Source organism: Coniophora puteana (assembly GCF_000271625.1).
Source record: "Coniophora puteana RWD-64-598 SS2 unplaced genomic scaffold CONPUscaffold_10, whole genome shotgun sequence".
In the NCBI taxonomy this organism is placed as follows: Eukaryota; Fungi; Basidiomycota; class Agaricomycetes; order Boletales; family Coniophoraceae; genus Coniophora; species Coniophora puteana.
In genome coordinates, this window is record NW_006913062.1 from 1,749,485 (window position 1) to 1,772,571 (window position 23,087).

A 23,087-nucleotide genomic window follows, 5' to 3' on the forward strand; every position below is an offset into this window, starting at 1 on the left:
CCTGCCGCTCTGCCGGCCTGCCGCTCTGCCGCTCTGCCGCTTTTTCGGCATTCAATATCATATACCAATTGCTTGAGAGTGAGATAACACCTACAGCCTTGACTAATATTATCTGTTGTATAATGCCACTTGCAATTTACCTGCCGGAGTCCTGCCGGACCCTGTCATACTCTGCCGGACTTGGTCTGCCGCCCATGTAAGCGACAACATCCAGTCGGCCGATACAACTTCATTCAAATGTTCATACTTTATTGATTCATACACTACTATAGAGTATGTATTGGCTGATTTAAAAGTACTTGAACGTCGGCCGACGCCACAACATCACTGTTAATTTCATGTACCTACTATATTTGTATTGTACACTATACTACATATACTTGTCGGCCGATGCGAGATTGCTCGACCCCCGGCCGACGTCCGCTGGGTCGACATTCTCGGACTCATAACACGTCCGCTATGTCGAGGTTCTCGAGCCTATTTACCTGCAACATGTGTTACACAGTCAAATGCAATAGCTGGCGTGTGTGAGGTGCTCTCATGCATAGTCATCTATATGCTAGGGCCTTGGTTAATTCTATCAATCCGAGAGCATGCACAGCTCGATGAAAAGGGCGGGGGATATGGGGAGGCGATCAGCTCCATCGCCTTTGGGAGACCCGGAACAGAGTCATACAATACTGAGTAAATAACAGTTCCCGTTTTTCATCCGCGATTGAGTCTGCTTGGCGTGTAGGACGTTGTCTGTATTTTTCGAATGGGTAGGGTTTCATATCTTCATCAAGCCCATGGTCTGTTATCCCGCACGCTTTAGTCACTGTACCGTCGGCAGAGGGCAATAAACATGGATTTCGTGTGTTACTACTACTACGGCTTTATCAGACAGCATGGCACCAACAGCAGATCAGCTCGCTTGTTATGTGTGGGTTCGCTCCTATGGGAGCACAAGAGCCGTGCATGGACATGGAGAGATGACATGTGCTCACATCACAATAATGATCCGGGATAAAACAAAAGGGACAGAAGCGCCTCGTTGGTGTGGCACCTCTTTTACCTCCTTCCATGGCTTACAGCTCGCGAGAACCCATGACGTCGACAGCGTCAAAGAAGGAGCGCAGGCTCCCAGCGCTCGGCGTCTCAGCAGGTCAAAGACGCACCCTGACATCGTCAAAGGGACGCCATGTATTCAGGAGTATAGGATCGCAGATGAGGAGCTGGCGTATGTCGATGAGTCTATTTTCGGTGCAGGTGATACGGCACATGCTCGCTGTCCCACCCTGCCTGACGAACGAACAACTCATGGCATGACAAGTCCTGACCAAATCGGCGATCATAATCGCGGTCATGGCAGCCGTGCTGCACCCGGACGCACAGGCAAAGGTGCAGGACTAGCTGGACGCGGTGGCGGGGCGCGGGTGAGGTACGTATGTGCGTCGTGGTCCACAGACAAAGCCCGAACTGGGTTCGCACTGCGAGTTGGTTGGCTAAGCAGCTTCGCAGCGCCAAGCGCGAGCGGGTCAATTACGCACGATCCGAAGGTATACCCCGAGCCTGAAAAGTTCGACCCGCAGAGGGGGATAGATGGGGGTGGGAGGGACAGCCGGTTTTTTTGCGTATGGGTTCGGGCGACGGTGCGTTCTGTGTTACACTCAGGCCCAGTTTCGGTCTGCATACGTCCGACAGCCATTCCCGCTTTCATTCCGAGCCTGCACAAACTCAAGTTAGACGGTCTACTGATCGGAGCACCCAAACATAGATCGATGTTCATTAACACGGCGCTGATCCTCTGGGCGTTCTGTTCCGGCTGCGGGAAAACCCGACAGCGCCAATCGACTCCGTGGCGTTCAGCGACGCGTCGAACATAAGTGAATCCGCTTGAGACCGTGTTTGAGCATAGGATCGGGGAGGGGGAGGTGAAGAGGATGTTGGGCGGGGCGTGATGGGCGATGCGCCGGAACTTGAAGCGGCAAAGATGCCCGAGGGCGAGAGGATGGAGATAGCTTATGTACATGCGTGTTACGTTATTGTTCCGCGAGTTCGTTGTATGGAGGTTTTGGCGTTACGAACACTCTTCGGGCGACATGAGAGCTCTCTTTGAAGGACTGGTCTAAGAGAGTTGCTGGAAGTGACATGTCGCACAGGCACCGAGAAAGCAGGGAGGCGAATAAGAGGTGTCAAACTGTCAAAGATGTGGGACGAAGCGAGTAGTGCATAATGAAGTTGTTACGTACATGCTGGAGATGAGGTGATGTCGGGTGGGACGCGTCAGCCCTAGACCGAGAAAATTTCGCCTTGTTCTGCTGAAAACCCATCAGACGACAGAAGGCCACTTTTTGGAGAGAAGGTGAATGAGATGAAAGCGTTATTCGAGGAAATGAAAGCGTCGGACAAAGGAATTATCACGTGACATTTGTAGATGCCCAATGTGAGAAAGTGCGGCCTTGTAAGGGAAGAAACGAGGCTTGGGTGGTTGCTTTTCGTCGTCTGGTCCTCCTCCTCTTTTCTGCGGTCGGCCGTCCACCACCACAAACAACACACGACTCAAGGCTGCAGGCCACAGCCAGCACAAGAAATCAACAGATCAGCACGGACACGACAAGGAAGAGAGGAGTATCACACGGCCACCCACGAGAGCACGAGCGGCGCTCAGCCAGCCATAGCCATGGCGACTCTGCAATCCGACTCCCCGTCTCCCCCATCCCACCCGCAGCCCCTCGACCTTACCGCAGCAGCCTCCCCCCGCGCCCTCTCCTACTCCGCCTCCCCCTTCGAGCGCAAACTCCACCTCCAGCTCCTCCTCGATGCAAAAGAGAAGCAGCTCCAGCAGGCAGGCACACTCGGCCAGCGCGTCCTCGCTCAGCAGGTCGAGCTCGAGGAGCGCGTCAGGCAGCTCCAGGACTATGACGCCCTGCTCACAGGCAGCCACGACGACCTGCCCGGCGCTCCGACCGTGGAGGAGGCCAAGGACAAGTACAGGGAGCTCATCGACACCATCAAGGGCTGGGACGCCGAAAACGCCTCTCTTTCGGGCGCCTTTGGCGGTACGGTGCGTGGTTCTGGCCTGCTGACGGAACACGTTTGCTGAACGTGTCTGCGCATTCGCGATCTTACGCTCTCTCCCGATCTCATTCCCTACAGTCCAACGGCACGCCCTCCGTGCCCAAGCCCTCGGCCGAGTCATTGCACGAGCATCACGAACGCCCCGCCAAAACGTCGTCCGCTGCTCAGTCTCGACGCGCCAAGAATGCTGCCCATCGCGCAGACGACGTCGGTGAGCACAGCATCCACTTATCTCATTCTTACGCCTCGCCTTTCCTTTCCCTTTCACGCGTCACTGTGCTATACCATTCTTGTCACTGGCGCAACACGCCCTCGGACACATTTGCGGCTTTCCATCACACGAGTTCTCTCACTCTCGGCCTTGGCTTATGTGGCATGAATGACTAACACCACACTCTCTTCACAGAGTTCGCGTTTGAGATTGGCAGCGGCCTCCTCACCGAGGTCCGGCGGCTCCAGAGTCTCCTCGGCGAGCGCGACAAGGCGATCCAGGACATGAAGGAGGAGCGGGACGACCTCGAGAAGACCGTTGAGCAGCTTCGCGCGGCCGTGCGTGCCCAGGAGCAGAGCGCCGGTGCGTCCTTTTTCACTATTAGATCTCCCTTCATCGCTTGTTTCTCATATGCATCGGCACACAGACAAGTACAAGGAAGAAAACTGGAACCTCGAAGTAACCCTCCAAGAGCTGCGCGTGCAGCTCTCCGACTCGCAAAGCTCAGCATCCAAGCTCGAGGCAGAGCACAAGCGCCTCACCAGGGCGCTCACCGCCGCGCAGACGTCCGCCGACACGCACAAGGGCGACCTCGACCGCGCGCGCACGGCGCACGAGGAGCTCAGAGCGAGGCACGAGGCGGACGTTGCGACGGCGCGCAAGAACGCCGCGGGGCTCGTGCGCGATAAGGGCGATCTGCAGAGCGCGCTCGATCAGGTGCGCGCGGAGCTTGCGAGGGCCAAGACGCGCGGGAGCGGTGGCGCGAGGATGTTTGGCGGCTCGCCGCAGACGCCTGGGCGGGACGAGATGGATGATCCGTTTGGCGGCTCGGCTGTGCCTGGGTCGGGCATGACGGGGCCGGGCACGGGCACGGGCAGGCGCCGGCATGGGGATGTGTGGGGCGCGGAGCCGGATGCGTTTGAGGATGTGCTGGACGAGTCGCCGGAGGGCACGCCGTCGAAGCCGGGCCATGGGCAGCAGAGCGCGGCGAGCAAGGAGATCGAGGCGCTGCACCGGAAGCTTGCGCATGCGCAGCGCGAGATTCAGGCGCTGCGTCGTGCGGCGAATAAGGATCTGCGCGAGCGGAGCGGGGTGTCTTCTTCGACAAGGCCGGGGTCGTTGGTTGGGGATTTGACGGCCAAGTTCGCGGGTGCGAATGGGCGGGGTAGTATGGATAGCTCGAGACGGGGAGGGGAGGAGGAGGAGGAAGATGAAGACGGGGATATTCTTGATGGAAGGCCGGTGGAGGAGGATGTGTTGCCCGAGGAAGAGGAGGACGATCTAAGGTTGCCCACGTCACACCGCGAGCAAGAAAGCATCTCGACGAGGCGGCCGACGCCGTTCCGCGTTGGTCGTGGCCGGCGCGGACGCGGACGCGGTGGGCGGGGTATGGGAATGTACACGCCTTCGCGCACCGGCGGATCGTCAAGGTCGTCGTTTGAGCGGACATCGCTCGACAGTCCGGCGCCGCCTTTGCCTCGATCCCACCATCAGCAACAGGAAGACGATGAGGAAGAAGAAGAGGAAGAAATGGACGACGACGAGCCGACGCAAGACGTGTCGCCGCCGCCCTCGCGCCCGACGTCGATCGACGGGATGGATCCCGCGTTCGCGAACATTCTGCGCGGTGCCAGCACGTTGAGCGCTGCCGTCGCCGCTGTGCCCACCAGCCCAACGCCTGCATCTGCATCTGCGATGGGCCCGTCAGTGTCGCAGCCGACGTCGCCCAAGCCCTCTCCGCTGCGCCAGACGCTGCTCAACGTCTTTGGGCGGGGCCGCGGCCGCGGGCGGGGCACCGCTGCCCTGGGCGCTGCGAGCAAACGCGCTAGGGGCGGCGCAGGGTTCCAGGAGGCAAGGCCGACGAGCATGGTCGGTGGGGCGCCGGAGGCGCTTGCGCTTGAGCTGGGGTTGGACGGCGAGGAGGGGATTGGGGGTAAGCGCGAGGTGGCGGAGGTGGGGTGTCAGACTGATCCTACGCCTGCGCCTGTCGAGGAGAAGGGAGGGGTGGAGGCTGGGTCGCAGACCGACGAGGTGCAAGTGAAGGACGTGGAGGTGAGGCGGGAGGAAGAAAAGGTGGAGAAGCAGGTGGAGCATGTACGTCTCTTTATCACTGTGGTGCGCATTTGATTGGGGGTTTATGGGTTCTTCCTCTTTTCTGCGCTCTTCTCACCCTGTCGTACGGACACGAATCGAACAGGTCGACGCGGACGCACAGACTTCGCTTCCGGACCCGTCTACGTTCCCTATTCCCGCTATGTCATCGTCGTCGTTGTTCCCGGCGTCGGCGGCACGCTCGCCGGCGCGCTCGCCCCGCCGCATGCTTGTACCTGCGCCTGTGACGGAGTCGGACGCGGAGGACGATGATGACAGCGAGGACGGCGGGGCGTATACGCGCGACAGGCGCACGACGCTCACGCAGAACACGGCGAATCTCGTTGCCGCGTACGCTGCTGCCTCGCCTACTGTGTCGGCCGATAGCACGCTGCGCGGTGTTCCGCCCCAGTTCGCCGCTGCCGTCGCTAAAGTCCCCGGAGCGCTCGAGTCCGATGTGGAGATGGACGAGGGCGACGCGACGGAGACGGGCACGGAGCCGGAGACGGAGACGGATATGGACGATTATCACTCTGTGCTTGCGGGGCGGGAGACGCCGATGCGCTCGCGCGGTGATGTGCGGGGTGTGGGTATGGTTGGGGTGTCGCGGACGAGCTTTGGGGAGTCGAGGGAGGATTTCCATTCGATTATGACGGTGTCGGAGAATGAGTATGATGGGTATGAGGATGACGAGGAGGGGGATCGGCGGGTGGAGGCGGAGGAGACGAGGAGGCTCGCGGGTGCAGGGAAGGCGGAGGCGTTTGAGAGTGTGGTTAGTCTTTCTGATAAGGAGGCTGCCAGCTCGGGTCGCAGCCCGAGCCCGAGCCCGGTGGTGGAGTATGTGGAGAGGGGTGTGGACGCGCCTGTTGTGCCGGAGCCTGAGCCTCGGGTGGTGGAGGTTGTCAGGGAGGTGGAGGTGCCGGTGGAGGTTGAGAGGATTGTGGAAGTGCCTGTTGAGGTTATCAGGGAGGTGCCTGTCGAGAAGATCGTCGAGAAGATTGTGGAGCGGATCGTCGAGGTGCCTGTCGAGAAGATTGTCGAGGTGCCCGTGGAGAAGATCGTCGAGGTCGAGAAGGAGAAGATCGTCGAAGTCCCCGTGGAGGTTGTCAAGGAAGTAACCGTCGAGAAGATCGTCGAGGTGCCTGTCGAGGTCATCAAAGAGGTCCTGGTTGAGAAGATTGTCGAGAAGGTCGTCGAGCGGCTCGTCGAGGTGCCCGTAGAGAAGATTGTGGAGAGGGAGAAGATCGTCGAGGTGCCTGTGGAGGTCATCAGGGAGGTGCCCGTCGAGAAGATCGTCGAGGTCGTCAGGGAAGTCATCAAGGAGGTCCCTGTCGAGAGGATGGCCGACGCGCCCGCTCCAGAGGAGAGGATCGTCGAGGTCGTCAAGGAGGTCATCAAGGAGGTGAGGGTCGAGGTGCCGATTGAAAAGATCGTCGAGAAGATCGTCGAGGTTATCAAGGAGGTGAGGGTCGAGGTGCCCGTGGAGGTCGAGAAGATCGTGGAAGTACCGGTGGAGAAGATTGTGGAGAAGATCGTCGAGGTGCCCGTAGAGAAGATCGTCGAGGTGCATGTGGAGAAGATTGTCGAGGTCCCAGTGGAGAAGATCGTCGAAGTGCCGGTCGAGAAGATCGTTGAGAAAGTGGTCGAGCGCCTTGTCGAGGTCCCAGTGGAGAAGATTGTCGAGAAGGTCGTCGAGCGTCTCGTCGAGGTCCCGGTGGAAAAGATCGTCGAGAAGATCGTCGAGGTCCCGGTGCCCATTGCCGCTGCGAATGACGTTCCTGAGACGAAGGCGGAGATCAAGCCCGAGTCGAAGGAGATGTCTATCCAGACGGACGACTGGAAACCATCCGCTCCCTCTTCTTCGCCCTTGACTGCGCTTGTGCCTATTACGCCTGCACCTTCTACACCTGGTTCGCCGAATATTGCACCTGCGTTCGTTCGTGTCGGGTCGTCCTCTAGCCAGCATTTCCAGCTTATTCCCCCTCCTTCTCCCGCTCCTGTCAATGGCTCCCTCTTTGCAAGCAGCAACGCTCCTTCTCCGAACGCTACGATCCGCGACACCACCTTACGTGCCGGCGACCGCGAGTCGATGGGTACGGCCTCAGAACTGGGTGTCCTCCGTCCACGGACGTCGCTCTCCGACCGCCGGGTCACGATCGAAAGCGCCATGGGACTCAGCGACATTACTAGCTCGCCTTCGCATCGATCGCGCACGGTCTCTGCAGTCCCCTCGATTGTTGACAGGAGCAGGCCCCCAACGATGGCCGTTCCCCCACCACCCAAGTTACCTCCACCGTCACAGAACGCAAGCGCACACATGCCACCACCGAACTTTATCCCCGAGCGACGCTTCCCCTCTTCCGCCGACGAGCGTCCACCAAGACCGTCGTCACCCCCGCCACCGGACCTCATCCAGCGCGCGACGACGCCCACTTTCGGAAGCATGCTCTCTGTGCGCAGTGGCCATGGCCCGCGGCAGCACGGCTCCAGTTTGCCGCCCGGCTCTGGAGCCCTGCGCCAGCTGCCCAGCACGAGCTCGTTCAGGAGCGCCGCCAACACCCAGTCACACAGCGGGCACGGGCACACGCCGTCGTGGAGCAATGAGCAGCGCTCGCAGCTCAGCCCGCGCTCGTCGATGTCGTCGGAGCACAACCCGTTCGTGTCGCGCCAGACCTCCGCGGGCAACTTCAGCTCCGCCAACTCGGGGCTGTCGGGCATGTCCGGCGGTGCGCCTGGGACGCCGAGCAAGTCTGGGTTCGCTGGTGCTGCTGGTGCTGCGTCTGGAATGCCCGGTGCGATGGGCGCGATGGGCATGGCTGGCGGGCCGGGAAGCTCGACGGATCCGACGGTCATTCATGCGATCACGCAGACCATGATTGGCGAATTCCTCTACAAGTATACGAGGCGGACGATTGGAAAGGGGCACGGCGAGAAGAGGCATCCGCGGTTCTTCTGGGTGCATCCGTACACGCGGACGTTGTATTGGAGCTCGGCAGATCCAAGCTCATCGAACGTGTCCGAGTCTAGTGCAAAGTCTGGTACGTTTTTCATGCGTGCTGAGGGGTTAAAGTTGAGAATGCTGAGTGGTTTTGATTCTAGCGTACATCGAAGGCGTGCGGTCTGTGCTGGATCCCAACCCGATGCCGCCTGGTCTGTACCAGTACAGCATTGTGGTCTCCACACCGCAGCGGGAAATGAAGTTCACTGCACCGACAAAGGAGAGGCACGACATCTGGCTCAATGTGGGTATCTGTTTTTCCGTTCCTCATCTCAGGTCGAGCTGAACGTTTCGTTTTCCTAGGCTCTCAAGTACCTTCTCGCGCGCCCAAGCTCTGGCATGATAGGCGGAGTACCAGGCAGCCCTCGTCCAGACAGCACCGAGGTCACTGAGGAGCACTTCTTCGAGGCCTCGCCAGATTCCCAGCGTTCCACCCACAGCGAGCGTCCCGGTCGCCCATGGAGCACGACCCCTCGAGGCGGCGACACGCGCTCGCGCTCGCAGCTCTCGACACGCACCCGCAACTCGATCGGCAGGCGTGCCGGTACCCCCGCGGCGGAGTACTTCCGGCTGAACGGGGTCGGCGGCACGGCAGAGAGCCCGTACAGCCCGAGCAAGTCGTTTGAGCACGTCGCGCTGGCCACTGCTGCGGAAGGCGAGGACCTCGACTTTGAGCTGCACGGAGACAGCATGAGCGACGGCGGATTCGAGGGTCTCGAGAACGTCCGCGCGTGCTGCGACGGGCGGCATACGGTCGGACACCACCACCATCACCACCATGGCAACAACCACACGCCAGGCGCGGACAGCGGACAGGCGGCTCGTGCGCACGAGCATATGGACCATCTCGATGTGCACGGCGAGCACGCGCGGCCAACGTCGCCGGCGTGGTCGCTGCGCTCGACGGGCAGCAATTCGGGCGGCGGGTTCTTCAGCAGCACCAAGCTGAAGTTTGGCTCGAAGCGGTCGCTGAAGACGAGCACGACGAGCGCGAACGCGTCCGGTGCGGATCGGTAGCACGCAAGTGGACGTTTAATTTTTGATTAATCCATCTGGGGAACTTGCATACCCATGACCATCTCTTTCCTTTTTTTGTTTTTGTTTTTGTTTTTCTTGTTTCCTCTCGCCATCTCGACTGATTTGATCACCGTCGCATACACTCTCTTTTTGGTAATGACTAGTCGCCCCTGTTGATTTCCAGGATATATACCTACTACACAGTATCCCCCCGTTCCTGTCTCCTGTCCCACCGCTCTATTACAGTTACAGTATGGCCCTCTTGCCTTTTCTTTTTAAACTCGGCTTCGTGCTTTAGTGATTTTTTTGCAAGTTTCGCATGTAGACATAATTTTGTTTCTTGGATCATGCTATTCACTCTCGTTTTGAACTCTCGTGCTGCTCCTCCACGGGGCTGGGTCACCATCACTGAAACAAAGAAAGTTTAACATAAACTCGAACATCAACATCAAGCTCGTTTGGGAATCTGGCTCTGGCAGCGCCGGGGTGCCAGGTGGAAAGCCGGCCCGGATAGTTGACCCGATATTAAAGTCGAGGTCGAGTCGAGGTTGCGTCGAGGTTGCGTCGAGGCTATCTTTTTTTTCCTGCGGCTACGAAAAGGAAGCTGAGGTGACCTCTTTCGCCGAGCACAGCCCCGAGGAACGTTCCACACTCCCATGCTTCAGTGGCCGTTTACTCGATAATATGATCGACATGTCCGGTAATTGGTGCGCAATATTCCTATTGCTCCTTTTCTTCCTTGCTTATACCAGGGCCCCACTACTGCTATGGGAGTCCTCAGCTTCGAATATCCGTTGGACTATGGCAAGGGTTTGGTTTGGGAGTATCATTAAGCTTCCCTTTCAAAACAGCATGGCGTGTCAAGAGTCAGACCAGCAGCATCATTTGAATTTTGATGTAGCTATCACGTTCCTATTCAGAGAGTAGGCTTCCCCGCTGCCACCATGATAGGGAAAAGGCACTCGAGCTCTGGTTCGCTGGATAGGGAGGATGGTCGCTTTTTCTCCGCCCATTGGCTGCAAGTCGCAACCCAATCATGCTGAGCCCAGATTCGTAGTTAGTGAGCTGTTAAAGCCGAGCACTGGCCGTGTTCGTTTCCGTGCCACATGAGCCCAAGGAGGCCAGAGGTTAATATGGAGAGGCTGGACGAGACGATTGGCGATATCTACGACGAGTGAGATGTGTCGCGTTTTATCATGTATAGAGACAAGCATGTCATGTGAGCTCATAGCATCGAGTATCAAATCCACGACTTGCCGTTGATATGCTAGGCAAGAAAGCATGAGAAGATGGTAGACGGCTTTGGAAGGAGGAATGATGCGTCAGTCAAAACAGGTTAACTTTGGCCACTCGCGGCTGTAAGAAACTGAGGCGCTTCGAGTGGGTCGCTCGCGCTTGGTAACATACGCATCTTTAACGACGTCAAACCACTACAGCTGTGACGGTTGATCGCAAGTTGAGCGCCTCGAAGCTTTTCTAGCATAACAGAGGAGATAGCCTGCCGACAGCGAGGACGCTGATGCAATGTGAATCCTCCAAGAGAAGTGATAGATGAGGGATAGTCGAACTCAGATGAGTACCGCTCGATCTAGTCCGTGATGTGCACTTCCATCTTTTGACAGGCAGATAGACGAAGATGACAGTCTAGATTGGCAAAGTTGAGACGCTCGTTGAAGAATATGCGGGAGAAGAGACTTGGGGTAGACAGAGTTACGTATGCCAGAACTTACAGACTGGGGCGATATCACGGCGCTCTGAAGGGTAGGGTTGGTCTTGATGAGTAAGAGAATACGTGAGATGAAGTGTGTAGATCTCAGCCAAGAAGTACAAGTCAAAGCATATCACTGAAAGCATTGGGTCGAGGATGCGCGAGGATGAGTTCATGCTTGTCGATGGGAAAAGGAAGGAAAAGGACGTGTCTGCCCCCGTGGGAAATGGACGACGTGGTCAAGCATCCCACAGCGTCCTGAAGACATCGGCGAATACAACAAACCTCCGCAACCGTTTCCTGCTACCGTTCTCCAAGAGCTTTGCTGCAATTCATGGTGTCTTCCACTGGATCCTGAAACGTCCTACCTCCGGGTTAGCAATTCAGGCTCTACCTCTCTCGCGGAACGCACGCGCACCGATATCAAGGGACCATCCAGCAGAGATATTGAAACTATCTGTCGGAGAAGGTTCATCAAGACCCCAGTGTGCAAGTTGTTCTTGATTCACGACTGTCACAGGGCTCGCTCGAGTCCACTAAGCTGAACTCCCGAGCTGCGTACTATCATTTGATACCGCAAGGTGAAATCCCAGGCATGAATACGTCACACAAACTCTCCTAGGCTAAACAGACACCAGGCCAAAAGGTGCGAGTACTCGCATACCAGGAGATCCACTGCTTCTGATACCTCCACAGAACATGCTTGTGGAACGATAACATAACACCCACGTACAAAAACTATCTCAAGCCTCTCGCTGTCGGTCATCGATGCATCATATCCAAGCTTCGGCTCAGTCGCACGTCACCCCTAACCATCTCCTCCCCGTCGATCCACCTCTGCGGATCGAACTCTCCGACTCGGGTACACCTCTGGATCGTGTGCAATTTCCCTGCTTGCGTTCGCAATCCTTCATCCATCTGTTTCGACGCTTTGGATAGGCAACGAGTAATTTGAGGGGAAATGGTTTGCAATAACAGCCGCGCCCTTCGGAATCCTATACCCGCTCCAGACGACCTCACGCGTCGCACGGTGGGTGAACCCGCCGACGCTGACGAGCCGCCAACGGAACGCATTGAGCATAAACGCGGTCGGTCTTCGAACGTCAGTCCTGCGGAGCGGCTTAGCCAACCAGCCCCCATGCGAGCACAATTTGAAGTCTGCGCGTGACACACGGTACTACGTACCTCACTCACGCCCTACCACTCTGTCCAGCTCCTTCCGCGCCTTCGTCTGCACGTCCGGGTGCAGCGCGGCCGACGCGGTCTGGACGTGTCGTGCCGTGAGTTGTTCATTCGTTTGGGCGGGGCGATACGACGAGCAAGCACGTCTCCGTCCTCTCTTGCTCGCATGTTGCTGTCCGTTTTGCAAGCGCAAGAACGCAAACGCACGCACAGGCACACACCAGGTGAACTTCCATGTGGCCTCCGTGGGCCCACATATTTCGCTCTACTGTAACAGATCGATCCCGTGCGTCATCTAGGCCGGCTTCGTGGCCGCTGCCCGGTCCTTGCTTACACAGGCGCAACATAGACCTCCGATCTGTTCTCCTCCTTTTCATCCGACGCAGAATCTCAAATATCAAACCTGGGGCACCACGATTTTCCGACTCGGAATCGCTTGAGCAAGGTACATATGATGCACTCTGGTCAATAGGGGGACGAGCTGGGCCTATTTCGCCTCTCCTGCACATTCTCGGCGTACAATATGACCATTGCCGAAGCAAGTCTCCGTCCCCGCTCGCTCGTGCCCGGCTTTCCGTTTTGTAAACGCGAAGACGCAAAGGCACGCACAGGCACACACCAGCCAGCTGAGCTCTCAGGTGTCCTCCGTAGACCCACACATCTCGACGCAATGGACCGATCCCTCTCGCGATTCACGACATCTAGGCCAGCTTCGTGGCGCCTGGTCCGTCCCTGCTTACACAGGCGCAACATATACCTCCGATCCGTTCTCCACCTTTTTCTTGGCGCCTCCTAACCACCTCCCGGATAAAAAGGGGCCGTCAATTCACTTCGGCGGAAATCCAGCGTCCCTCCTCCTCTCATCCCCGGGCAACACATTGAATCAGCTTCTTCACCCCTCAGATCCTATTTGTAAACATGAAGTTCTTCTCCAGTGTCATCGCCGTTACCATAGCGCTACTCGGCGCCACTCAAGGTGGCGCCATGCCTGTCGAGAAGCAGGAGCTCGAAGCTAGGTAAGCTTTTCCTACGCGTGATGTACCTTCATGTATCCCCAGCTGATCCCCGTTTTCGATAGGCAATTCGGGTTCGGAGGCTTCGGCGACGGTTTCGGCGGCGGCTTCAACAACGGTTTCGGCGGTTTCGGCGGCGGCTTCAACGGCTTTGGTGGCCGTGGCTTCGGTGGGGGCTTCGGTAGGGGTGGCTTCTACAAGCGCGACGCCGAGGTGCGTTTACCGTCTCTCTCTATCTCTCTCTGTCATCTCGAAGTATCATATTTACGCTGACAACGTAACACACTCTCCAGGGCGATCAGACCGAGCAAGCGCAGACCGTAAGCCGTCTTCACGTCCCCCATCACCATCCACGCTCATCTGCATCCTCCTCAGCCGGAGGAAGGGGCGCCCGACGCTGCCCCCGCTGAAGGCGCAGCAGCGCCCGAGGGCGACCTCAGTGCCGCCAACCAGTACTACAGGCCCGGCGGCTACGGAGGATACGGGGGCTACGGCGGTTACAGGCCCTACGGACGGCGCCCCTACGGGTACCGTCGCCCTTACGGCTACGGCGGCTACGGCTACGGCGGCTATGGGTATTAACTCATCCGTCAGTTCACCATTCGTTCGCCTGGAGCCTCATCTGACCCAACCGCTACAGTTCGCGTTCCAAAATCAGGCGGCGAAACTCGTTCTGTTTGAGCGTCGCTGAAATGGTTTGTGTGTATCGTGTGCTCGGTGGTTTGCCCATTCATTTTCTACTTCTTTCGTGGTTTTGTACGATATCTACGCAGTTCTTCATGTTGTATTCATTGTTTCAAGCAATTTTAATTTTCTTTGGTCTGGCTCCATCATGTGTGATTTGTACAGCGCATGTGGTAAGTCTGGAAGGGAGCATTCTATCGCGAGTTGGTGGAAATTCGCAACGTTATCACACGCGCGTTCCTAAAAATTACATTTTATCAGGTTGAAAGAGAAAATTCGAACAAACACCTTATTTCCTCGTTGTGAACCTTTGATATGACATGTACAAAATATGGGACATTTATCGACGGATACTACAATACGCGACTACTAGGATACATGTACGGTGCGTAGTCTGCTAATTTAGGGTGGCGGTAGGTATATATGCAAACCAAAGATGACTGGTGGAGAATGATCGATGATCCTGGGACAGTGAACGAAGAATTGGTACATGGCGAAACGGACCAAGGGTGGGAAATCTCTACTCCGCGGGAGCAGAAACAGGCTCCATCGACGCGATAGACTGCATGAGCGACTTAAAGTTGCCCACACACGCGGTGTCATCGAGGGAGAAGGAAGGAGCGACGTGCTCGCCAGAAGACCTAGAAGAACCCGAAGAAGAGATGGACGCCTCAGGCTTAACGCTCGAGGAGTCCCGGGGCGAAGCACCGGAAACGAGCGTCAAGCTGACGCAGGAGTCAGCCAAGTCAGCATCGTGATAGAAATCGTCAAGACTCTCGGCACTGTATTGGCTGAGGTCGATGTCGCCGGAGGCCTCGTCTTCGTACTCATCGGGGTTAAAGACGTCACTATCCATAGAGGTGAGTTGGCACTGCTCATGCTGGACCGTGTCGCCAAGAGGAGACGCATCCACGACGTGGTTCAGCTGCAGGTCCCCACTTTGATCACCGCAGCCGAACGTGCCATTCGCCGCTGCGTGCTCATGCTGAAAGGGAGTCCGGGGCTGGGACGTTGCAGCGGGAGAGAAGACACTAGGGCTAGCAGTGGGAAAGCGGAACGACCACATCTGCGCGCGCTCGATGGGAGTAGCTCTCTCACGAGGGGAGCACGGCGACGAGAAACTACCATGGCTGCTAGCGCCGTCTTGGTCAAGCTCGGAGATGAGGTTGCTGCATGGAGAGGGGGTTTCCGGAACACAAGGATGGACGCGAGATGAGGCCTGGGGCGGCGTGAATCCAAAGGGGTTTCGACCAGAGTGCTCCACGTAGATGCGCTCGAGAGACTTATGCCACTCCTTCGGGTATTTGGCCAAGATAGACCGAGTATCGATGGGTCCGGAGAGCGTATGACCGTGAACGTGAACAGGACGCGTACGAGTGGCTGGAGTTGAGGTGAGCCCCAGCGAGTTATGCAAAGAAGAGCGCGCGGATATTTCCATGCCCCCAGGCATTCGATAGTCTCCCTCAGAGTGGTGTGCCAGCGAGTCTCGTCGGGAAGCGGCGGGCAAGTACGGAGAGTAGGAGACATGTGCGGCGTCGGCGATGAAGAGGACAAACTGTTCTAAGACCTGATAGGAGGCATACAGCATATACAGTACCCTTCTTTCTCTAACCCGAGCCTGAGAAGTAGATGCGTGGGTTGAGACCAGCGGGATGGACGAGAGCAGCGTGAGCCAAGCAAGAAGCGCCCGAACATGCAGCTCGAAAATGAACCCGACCAAGATAAAGACAGTATCCATCGTACTTGACAACGATAAGGACGAGTTCGATAGAGAAAAGGAGAGTATTGTTGATGATTCGAAGCGAGACCAAGTGTTGCGGCCTTGTAACGTTGGGGAATGGAAGAGGCGGGGACGCGAAAGACCATCTCAACTGACGCTGTCGGATCTTTAAAGTCCGCTCGGCAAGGTGGCTGACCGTCGCCACACTTGCTCGCTTCCTTTAGTTGACGATATTCTTTGGCGCTTAAGCTCAAGTGTTGAATTAGAACATATGTCATTATCTCCGTAGAGTGTAATATAGCATGATAGAGGAATGTATATCTGACAGCTTGGCACAGTTTTTGCCCATGTTTCGCGCTCTGCAACAGCAGCCCGGCTCAATCGATACTATTTGTGTGCCTCGTTTCCCACACGTATCCCTGGAAGCTTGTAACGGGCTAGTACCTCAAAATGTCTTCTAAGGAGACTCTCTTGCCTACGTTCTGGGTGCGGGGCGGCCTTTCATCTCATCGGCTTTCTATAATACCACGAAACAACAGGCTTTCGGGGGTCCACCCAGCATGCATTTGGCACAAGGTTCTCAGACGCGCGGCTCGTTGATATTTCGCTTCTTTAACAGCTTCTCCTCAATCCAATGAAGTAAATGATAAGCCACACTTCCATACGGCGGAAATGACCCTGTGATCCGGAAAAGTCCTCGTTGAATGCATAACTTCGATCTAAGCTGAGCGCCGAAGCGCGGACGGCTGAGAAATTCAAACATCACGGTGCGGTCGTATGGAAAACGGGGTGTCTTGATTATCAGGAAGATTAGAGTCAGGAAGCTATACAGAACGGCCGGGTTGGCGAAGATTCACATGTCAGCAGATTGTATGAGCATACTTGGAAGAGACCAGGTCTGATCAGCGGTTGGATAATTGTAAGGTTCAAACTCAAACGTGCTGGCGTTAGTTCCCTCAGATAACCAATACAGTACTAGGTACACGGAGGCACGGGCCCTGTGTTCCAATATTTTGATTGATACCAGGTGCTGATAGAAAGGCGGGTATACACCGGGTATCATATAGTGCGGGAGTTCATCGAGCGTCTCCCCGGGCGGAGCCTGCTGGAGGCGGCGAATCCGTCCCTGTTCCCCCGTAGAATGCGGTGTTTACTTGGAGCTTACACGGGGGAGCCTGGTGGTATTAATTATCGCTCACATGGTTCACCGGTGCGACTTTGACAAAGACGAGTATGGCTACATGAAGAGCGCCTATAATGTTCTTGGCCAACGCTCGGACTCCAGCACAACTTCAAGTCGGAAGGCGAGCACGTTTCGAGCACCGTTCGACTGAAGACGTGGGGATCTAATTATCAGATATGGAATTCTCCAGGCAAAGATATAGACTCAATGTGACATGTATACGTGCGGTGTGGAGGCCTAGGAGCTGGCGAAGTGGACATGAAAAGAAGCGCCACCAATGGCTTGGACAGAAGTTACTTGGAAGTTACAGAACCGCTTCTGTCAACGCCAAAACTTCGGCATTCTCCGAAGTAAGCATCGAGCACTGATCTGGATGCGGAAGTGTCGGTCCGACCTTCTCTTGTACTCCCTTGTGTGTCCCTCTTGCGCGCTCTCACCATCGTTTATGTACTTGCGAATCCTTGATTAGCTCCATCGAAGCGACACAGGCTCAAGTCTCCTTCGCTTCGTGATGCGCTCACATCGCCTTCGGCTTAGCGATAGTCTGCTATAATCGCTGGCTGCACATCTGATCCTGATCCGCTAGTTCTTACTTGGGAACATAGCGTGGTACTAACGCCGGTCCCGGTACGTCTTGTTCGTGTATACCGGTAAGCGACGCTACAATCTCTCAAAGCTGGTTTTCCCGAAACTCAGCCCGTAGTTCACTAATGATACACAGATATTGGGATGTGTATTTATCATCCTGCGATATCACGTCTTGGGATCCCGAGGCTGCCTCTTAACTTGTTGCTGTCGTTCTGAGATCCTCCTAAACCGCTAAGATAGCTTCAAGACCCATCTTGGCATGAAGACATAGGTTAGCTATGTTTCACTCTCTTTGAATGTCATGGTTAGCTCACCATGCATGCAACACCGAGCATGTGGTACCGCGATGCACCACACTGCAAGCCCCCCAGAGTCCGGATATCACGCTCGTGAGCGGTAGCACCTGGTAGATCTACAATGGCAGATCAAAAAGGCCCGCAAACATCGCCCCGACCTCCGTCATGACATCTCTTGGTGCTACTGTTCGCCTGCTGCTCGAGTGCCCACCGGCACCGGCACCGATCTCTAGACGTGGAGCGCACTCGCTGACCAGCCATCTTCAGTTTCAAATCACACCGCCGACGCTGCATTTCCAAGCTAAATAAGAAGCGCTCGACGACCCTTACCATATAGCACCTTTACCCCACACCTCGACCTGGTAATCCCACTTCCCTCTCCCGCTAGATCTCGGACGTAACCTCCGCTACTCCGTTCCTTCTCGCGTCCTCTCCTCTCCTCGCACCACATCGCGATCCGCGCAGGCTCGGAGAGTCGCGGATCCAGAAGCGTCCGCCTCCGATATCATCTGCCCAGGTGCCGGCCCGGGATCGTACTATGCACCGCGAATCTGATCGAGATCATCGTGGGTCGGTGCCTAGCCTACATCCTACACCATGCACCATGCATGCATGGGGCACATGTACAGTATAGCATCCCGTTCACCACCATGCCGCACGCCGACGACAACTTCGCGCCAATCTTTCGTTCGCCCGCGCCTTCGACCCGCTGATCACGATTCAAGTTGCACCAGACCCGACTCGACTTCTCACTAGAACTCGCGCTAACACTCCACAAGGTGCGGCCGCACATGGCACCGTAAAGCAAGTGTCGAAGTCAAACTAGACGCGTCGGTTTTAAAGTTCGCTTCTTTCTTCGTGACTCACAACTCGACGCCCTGGAGCTTCAGAGAAGCTTCTCAGTCCCCGCCCCTTCTCCGGTCCGACTCGTCCGAGTGCCTGGACTTCGCAATTCCATTCAACGTACCGCACATACTGTCTCAACCTTGCACAACAAGGTTAGCGTTCAATTCATCGTTCTAATCCACTTCTAGTGACGCATACATAGTATCCCGGGCCCCGGCGCCTCCTCGCGCTTTCGTCACTGCCATTGCCAATGAGGCACGCCGTTCACGCTGAGTTTTCTGACTCGCCACGCGGAAGCAACAAATGCGGTCAAGTTTTCAGGGTGGGCCACCGGACAAATGAAGCGTCGTGTACCTAGCTTATTCACTTATCAGCGTCTATCTCCTCTTATCCTCACCCGCATGCACACGCATGTGCAGATAAGCTCCACGAATGCATTAATGATCAATACTGCAGTAACTCTATTAACTTAACTAATAAACAACCCCAATACGTTATCGTACAACTTGAAAACACAACACAACACAACAGCAACGTCTTCCAGGAGACGCACTGCAAGAGGGCGAGCCGAGGCCACGAACAGGAGGAGGAAAGGGCAACAACAAGAAGCGGTGCGCTCGCGGTATTAGACGTAAGCGTGTCTATCAGAGTTTATCAATATCTTGTGTATGTATGGACGTACGGATCTGGTGTTTGATATATGGTCGGAAAGGGAATTCTAATCCGTGTGCGAAGAAGGGCTCGCACAGGGGAATTATGTAGGTACGAGGGATGTATGGAGGTATGGTGTGCGAAGGTACGAAAACAGACGTCCGGGGGAAGCAGGTCCACAAGATTAAGGGAACCGCAAAATGTCTAGGCTGGAACCAGGTGATGAGGGAGGTATATGTCGCTAACAGGATTTGAATGATGGTGAATGCTACTGATACAAAGTGCAAGGTGGAATGATTGCAGAGGATCAACGATTATTGCAAGTGCAATTGAAGACGACGAGTGGACGAGAGGAGGATGTGGCGCGACCTGGGTACTGGATGCATGGCGAAGAGGGCAGAAAAGGCAACGAAGCTGAGATTCTGATGTAAGACATTGGAGATCAGATGCGGGGACAGATGTCGAGGAATGAAAACGAGAAGGGGGAAGAAACAGACCCGAGATTAGGCGGCTCAGCTGCTGCTGGCCCCCTTCTCGAGTGCCTCGGCACTCTCCCCTCCTCGTCTCCGCTTCCAGTTCCAGGTAGACCACGGCCACTGCTGTTGAACTTTGAAGTCCACGCCACTCATAAACGCGCACCCGATCGCATACACGATGCCAAACGCGACGGCGGGCCACTGGCCAAGCCTGTACGCGCCAACAAGCGCTTCGCGTACATCACTGTCCCACGCCGCGCACTGCGTCTGCGTGAGGTTCGCCGCGTACTGCCCCGCCCACGAACACGTCACCTCGTACGCGTCCGCAGCTGCGACGGCGTCCGCCAGTGCTAGACCTTGTGACACGAGGGATTTAGGGATAACACCCTGTGCATTGAGTGTGCTTGTGAAGCTCGTCTCGAAGATGGCGGTGAGGAGCGCTGTGGCGACCGTGCCCCCAAACGTGCGGAGGAAGGAGAGGAAACCAGAGATTCCCGCGACATCCTCGCGACGCACGCTCATCGGGCCCACCACGAGCGCGGGCTGGTAGAGCAGCCCTGCTGCAGTGCCTGCGAGGACGCCAAAGCCGATGATGTGTGCCATAGGCGTCGTACGCGTGACGAGGAGCATGAGGCCCGAGCCCAGCGCGTACAGTCCGCCTGCGAAAATGCCTAGGGCCTTGACCTTGCCCGTGAGGCCGAGGATGTTCGCGCCGAGGACAGAAAACGCGCCGAGGGAAAGAGTGAGGCCGAACATTTGCACGCCCGACTGGACGAGCGAGGAGCCGCGGACGTCGACGAGGTACCGGGGTAGGAAGAAGACACAGCCGAAGTAGGCCGCGCCAGTGAGGAAGTTGATGATGCACGTCTGGGGGATGTTACGGATCTGGAGGAGACGGATGTTGAGCAGGGGTGGTGGATGACGTCCGTGCCGCGTGCAGTAGAGTTCCCAGAAGGCGAAAACGGGCACGAGGCAGATAGCGACGAGGAGCATGGCAATAATGGGCGCGGACTGTGGGCATAAGGATAGAGGTTAATTCAGGGTCAAGCAAGGACGATGTCGGACAGGGGAAGACCATTCCGCGGAGCGCGGATACGAGATCATATGGGTGGAGGAGAAAGGCCAAGATGGTTTCGATGGTAAAGGAGGACTCACGTTCCACGGATACATCTTGTTTCCCGACTCGATCGCAACGCACGCAAGGGCTGATATGGCTACGGCGAGTAAGCAGCCAATCCAGTCGACCTCGCCAAACATCCGTCGGAGCGTGTCCTGCTCGTTCTTAGTCGCGCCCTTGAGGTTGCGCAAACTGAAACACCCAACGCAGAATGTGATGCCAATCATGATGAGTGTTATCCAGAAGAGCCAGCGCCAAGACGCAGGCCCCGACGTCGAGAGCACAGCGCCGATGATGGGGCCAAGGGCAAGGCCCAATGCGGACGCGCCATTGAAGAAACCAAGCCAGATGCCGCGTGTCCGGGCTGTCGTGAGGTCAAGGACGATGATGACGCCGACAGACTGCCGACCAGCGGCGCCAATGCCCTGAAGAAGGCGTGCGCCGATCAGCGAGTTCATGCTCTGTAGGGGACCAAAATAAGATGTCAGTCGGGAAATTCCAAAGAAGCACCCGTGCGGCCGAGAAACGAAAAACGAAGCAGGCTGGTAAAATTCATTGGAAGCACACATCTTCCAGCGCAGTTCAATGCGCGAAGAAAGAACTCCAATATCGAAGGCACGACAGAGGAAAAGGAAGAAAGGAAGAAAGAAGGAACGCACCTGCGCGAGACCGCACCACAGCGTCCCAGCTGCGAACACCGCCATCGTCACGTAGAAGACCCGTGCCCGCCCAAAGATGTCTGCGAACCTCCCCAACAGCACCTGCGTGACGGTGAACCCGAGCAGATACGCCGTTGCGATCCAGTTTTGGTTGGCCTGGGCGTTGGCGTTGGCCCCGCCCATAGCGGCAAAGTACGAGCCAATCTCGTGCATAGCAGTCGTCGCCGTCGTTTCGTTGAAGTATGCGGTAAAGTTGCCTAGCCACAGCGAGATCATGATGAGGAAGAAGTGCGTCCGAGACACCGTCACGGGTGGCTCGTCCGCCTGTGGTGGTGGTTGTGGTGAGCTCGGCGACTTCTCGCCTGAAGGAGGCGTACGTGGAGACAAGCAGCGGGTAGAGTCGTAGACGTTGCCCGGTGCGTCATGTTCCCCCTGCTCAGAGCCATGCGCATGTGAGGACTCGACAGCTTTATGCTCCTTGTCGGAGGACGAAGTGTGCTGGAGCTCTGGATGCCGACTGTCTGTACCTGCTTCCAAGCTGGACATCGTACCGCATTGCGAGTGAGTGTAGACGGAAGAGAATGGTTCTGGGAAAACTAGCGAGTGAGATTGGGACTGGGAGCGTGGCTCGGCTCGCCAGTGTGGATCCAGGGACATATTTGGGAGAGCAAGTGGGTTAGTGCGGTACTGTGCTGGATGGGAAGTACACCGAAAAGCGGCAGCAGTTCGAGGCTCGGAGTGAGCGTGCGTGCGTGTGCGTAGTTGGGCGTGTATATGAGGGTGGGAGTGCCTGTTGGAATATTATAGCCCTTGGGGAGGGAGAAGAATGGAGCGGCCCGTGGATGCGTGATGGTAACAGCGAATCTCTTCGAACCTTCGCACTGGAATACACCTTGCCTATAAGCGCAATTGCGGTCCGCGGTGGAATGGCGTTAAGGTTTTGGATTTATGAATCCTCCGCCGTTGTGGAGAGGAGACGCCACGAAGAGCTGTGAGGAAATGCAGGGAGTCCTCGTCAGGGGTGTCAAGCCGCCAGGAGAGGGATTTGTACGCACCTTGGGCGGGAGGAGAGGGCACGGCGGGGAATGGAAATGCCGACAGCCAACATGGCTGGGCATGGTGGTTATATTTACTTGAAATCTTGAAAATGAGATCCACTGCTCGGTTTTCTCGCCCGCGTGGATCCGCGGGATGCGGTTCGATCGAAGGTGCAGATGCACACAGAACTCGCTCACAACGTCCCCCGTCTTCCCGATGCGACCCCGGCCACTTCCAACCTAGTTAGCTCCGAATCCGCATCTTCGCACCCTCCTCGCCTGTCACCCTACGTCCTTCTAAGCTTCGCCGTATCACCAACTGACGTCGTTCTCCTCGCTTCCATGTTCGCCGTGCACGCCTCGAGCCTCAAACATAGCCAAACACATCTCCTCTGCCTTTTTCAGAGGCGTGAGCGCGGCGATGACGAACGCAACCCGGGGTCTGTACCGTGTAGCAAGGAGATTAGCATTGATGCAAAACTTTGATGAGTGGGACCGAGCTGAGGTGGCAATCTCGCCCATTGCCCGGGGCAATCACGCTTGTTGGCGG

The 23,087-nt window shown here is 56.5% G+C and overlaps 6 protein-coding genes across 6 annotated transcripts; 3 read left to right on the plus strand and 3 right to left on the minus strand.

Moving 5' to 3' along the window:
• Positions 1-2,612: 2,612 nt before the first annotated feature.
• Positions 2,613-9,608, plus strand: CONPUDRAFT_167623 (uncharacterized protein). Its single transcript, XM_007773468.1, has 7 exons — positions 2,613-3,046; positions 3,139-3,271; positions 3,467-3,634; positions 3,699-5,365; positions 5,469-8,400; positions 8,462-8,604; positions 8,664-9,608. The coding sequence occupies exons 1-7, from the start codon at positions 2,663-2,665 to the stop codon at positions 9,375-9,377; spliced, it is 6,141 nt and encodes a 2,046-aa protein (XP_007771658.1). The 5' UTR covers positions 2,613-2,662; the 3' UTR covers positions 9,378-9,608.
• Positions 9,609-11,995: 2,387 nt separating this feature from the next.
• On the minus strand, positions 11,996-12,435 carry CONPUDRAFT_156634 (uncharacterized protein; the record flags this gene model as incomplete). Its single annotated transcript, XM_007773469.1, has 3 exons — positions 11,996-12,194; positions 12,276-12,349; positions 12,412-12,435. The coding sequence occupies 3 exons, from the start codon at positions 12,433-12,435 to the stop codon at positions 11,996-11,998; spliced, it is 297 nt and encodes a 98-aa protein (XP_007771659.1).
• Positions 12,436-13,185: 750 nt separating this feature from the next.
• CONPUDRAFT_145805 (uncharacterized protein) lies at positions 13,186-14,102 on the plus strand (the record flags this gene model as incomplete). Its single annotated transcript, XM_007773470.1, has 5 exons — positions 13,186-13,283; positions 13,346-13,493; positions 13,574-13,600; positions 13,656-13,869; positions 13,921-14,102. 4 exons carry the CDS (start codon positions 13,186-13,188, stop codon positions 13,860-13,862), a joined length of 480 nt encoding a protein of 159 aa, XP_007771660.1. The 3' UTR covers positions 13,863-13,869; positions 13,921-14,102.
• A 382-nt stretch (positions 14,103-14,484) lies between these two features.
• CONPUDRAFT_145806 (uncharacterized protein) lies at positions 14,485-15,702 on the minus strand (the record flags this gene model as incomplete). Its single annotated transcript, XM_007773471.1, has 1 exon — positions 14,485-15,702. The coding sequence occupies one exon, from the start codon at positions 15,700-15,702 to the stop codon at positions 14,485-14,487; it is 1,218 nt and encodes a 405-aa protein (XP_007771661.1).
• A 2,579-nt stretch (positions 15,703-18,281) lies between these two features.
• CONPUDRAFT_83977 (uncharacterized protein) lies at positions 18,282-19,042 on the plus strand. Its single transcript, XM_007773472.1, has 2 exons — positions 18,282-18,749; positions 18,800-19,042. The coding sequence occupies exon 1, from the start codon at positions 18,349-18,351 to the stop codon at positions 18,505-18,507; it is 159 nt and encodes a 52-aa protein (XP_007771662.1). The 5' UTR covers positions 18,282-18,348; the 3' UTR covers positions 18,508-18,749; positions 18,800-19,042.
• A 257-nt stretch (positions 19,043-19,299) lies between these two features.
• On the minus strand, positions 19,300-22,049 carry CONPUDRAFT_83978 (MFS general substrate transporter; the record flags this gene model as incomplete). Its single annotated transcript, XM_007773473.1, has 3 exons — positions 19,300-20,735; positions 20,880-21,302; positions 21,501-22,049. 3 exons carry the CDS (start codon positions 22,044-22,046, stop codon positions 19,761-19,763), a joined length of 1,944 nt encoding a protein of 647 aa, XP_007771663.1. The 3' UTR covers positions 19,300-19,760.
• Between the last annotated feature and the right edge of the window lie 1,038 nt (positions 22,050-23,087).

Excerpts from the sequence above, each read along its gene's own strand:
- CONPUDRAFT_167623 (XM_007773468.1), top strand. The coding sequence starts at position 2,663 with ATGGCGACTCTGCAATCCGACTCCCCGTCTCCCCCATCCCACCCGCAG. Across the intron at positions 3,047-3,138 it reads CGGGCGCCTTTGGCGGTACG|TCCAACGGCACGCCCTCCGT; the intron begins GTGCGTGGTTCT and ends CATTCCCTACAG. Across the intron at positions 3,272-3,466 it reads CCATCGCGCAGACGACGTCG|AGTTCGCGTTTGAGATTGGC; the intron begins GTGAGCACAGCA and ends CTCTCTTCACAG.
- CONPUDRAFT_83977 (XM_007773472.1), top strand. The coding sequence starts at position 18,349 with ATGCACCATGCATGCATGGGGCACATGTACAGTATAGCATCCCGTTCA.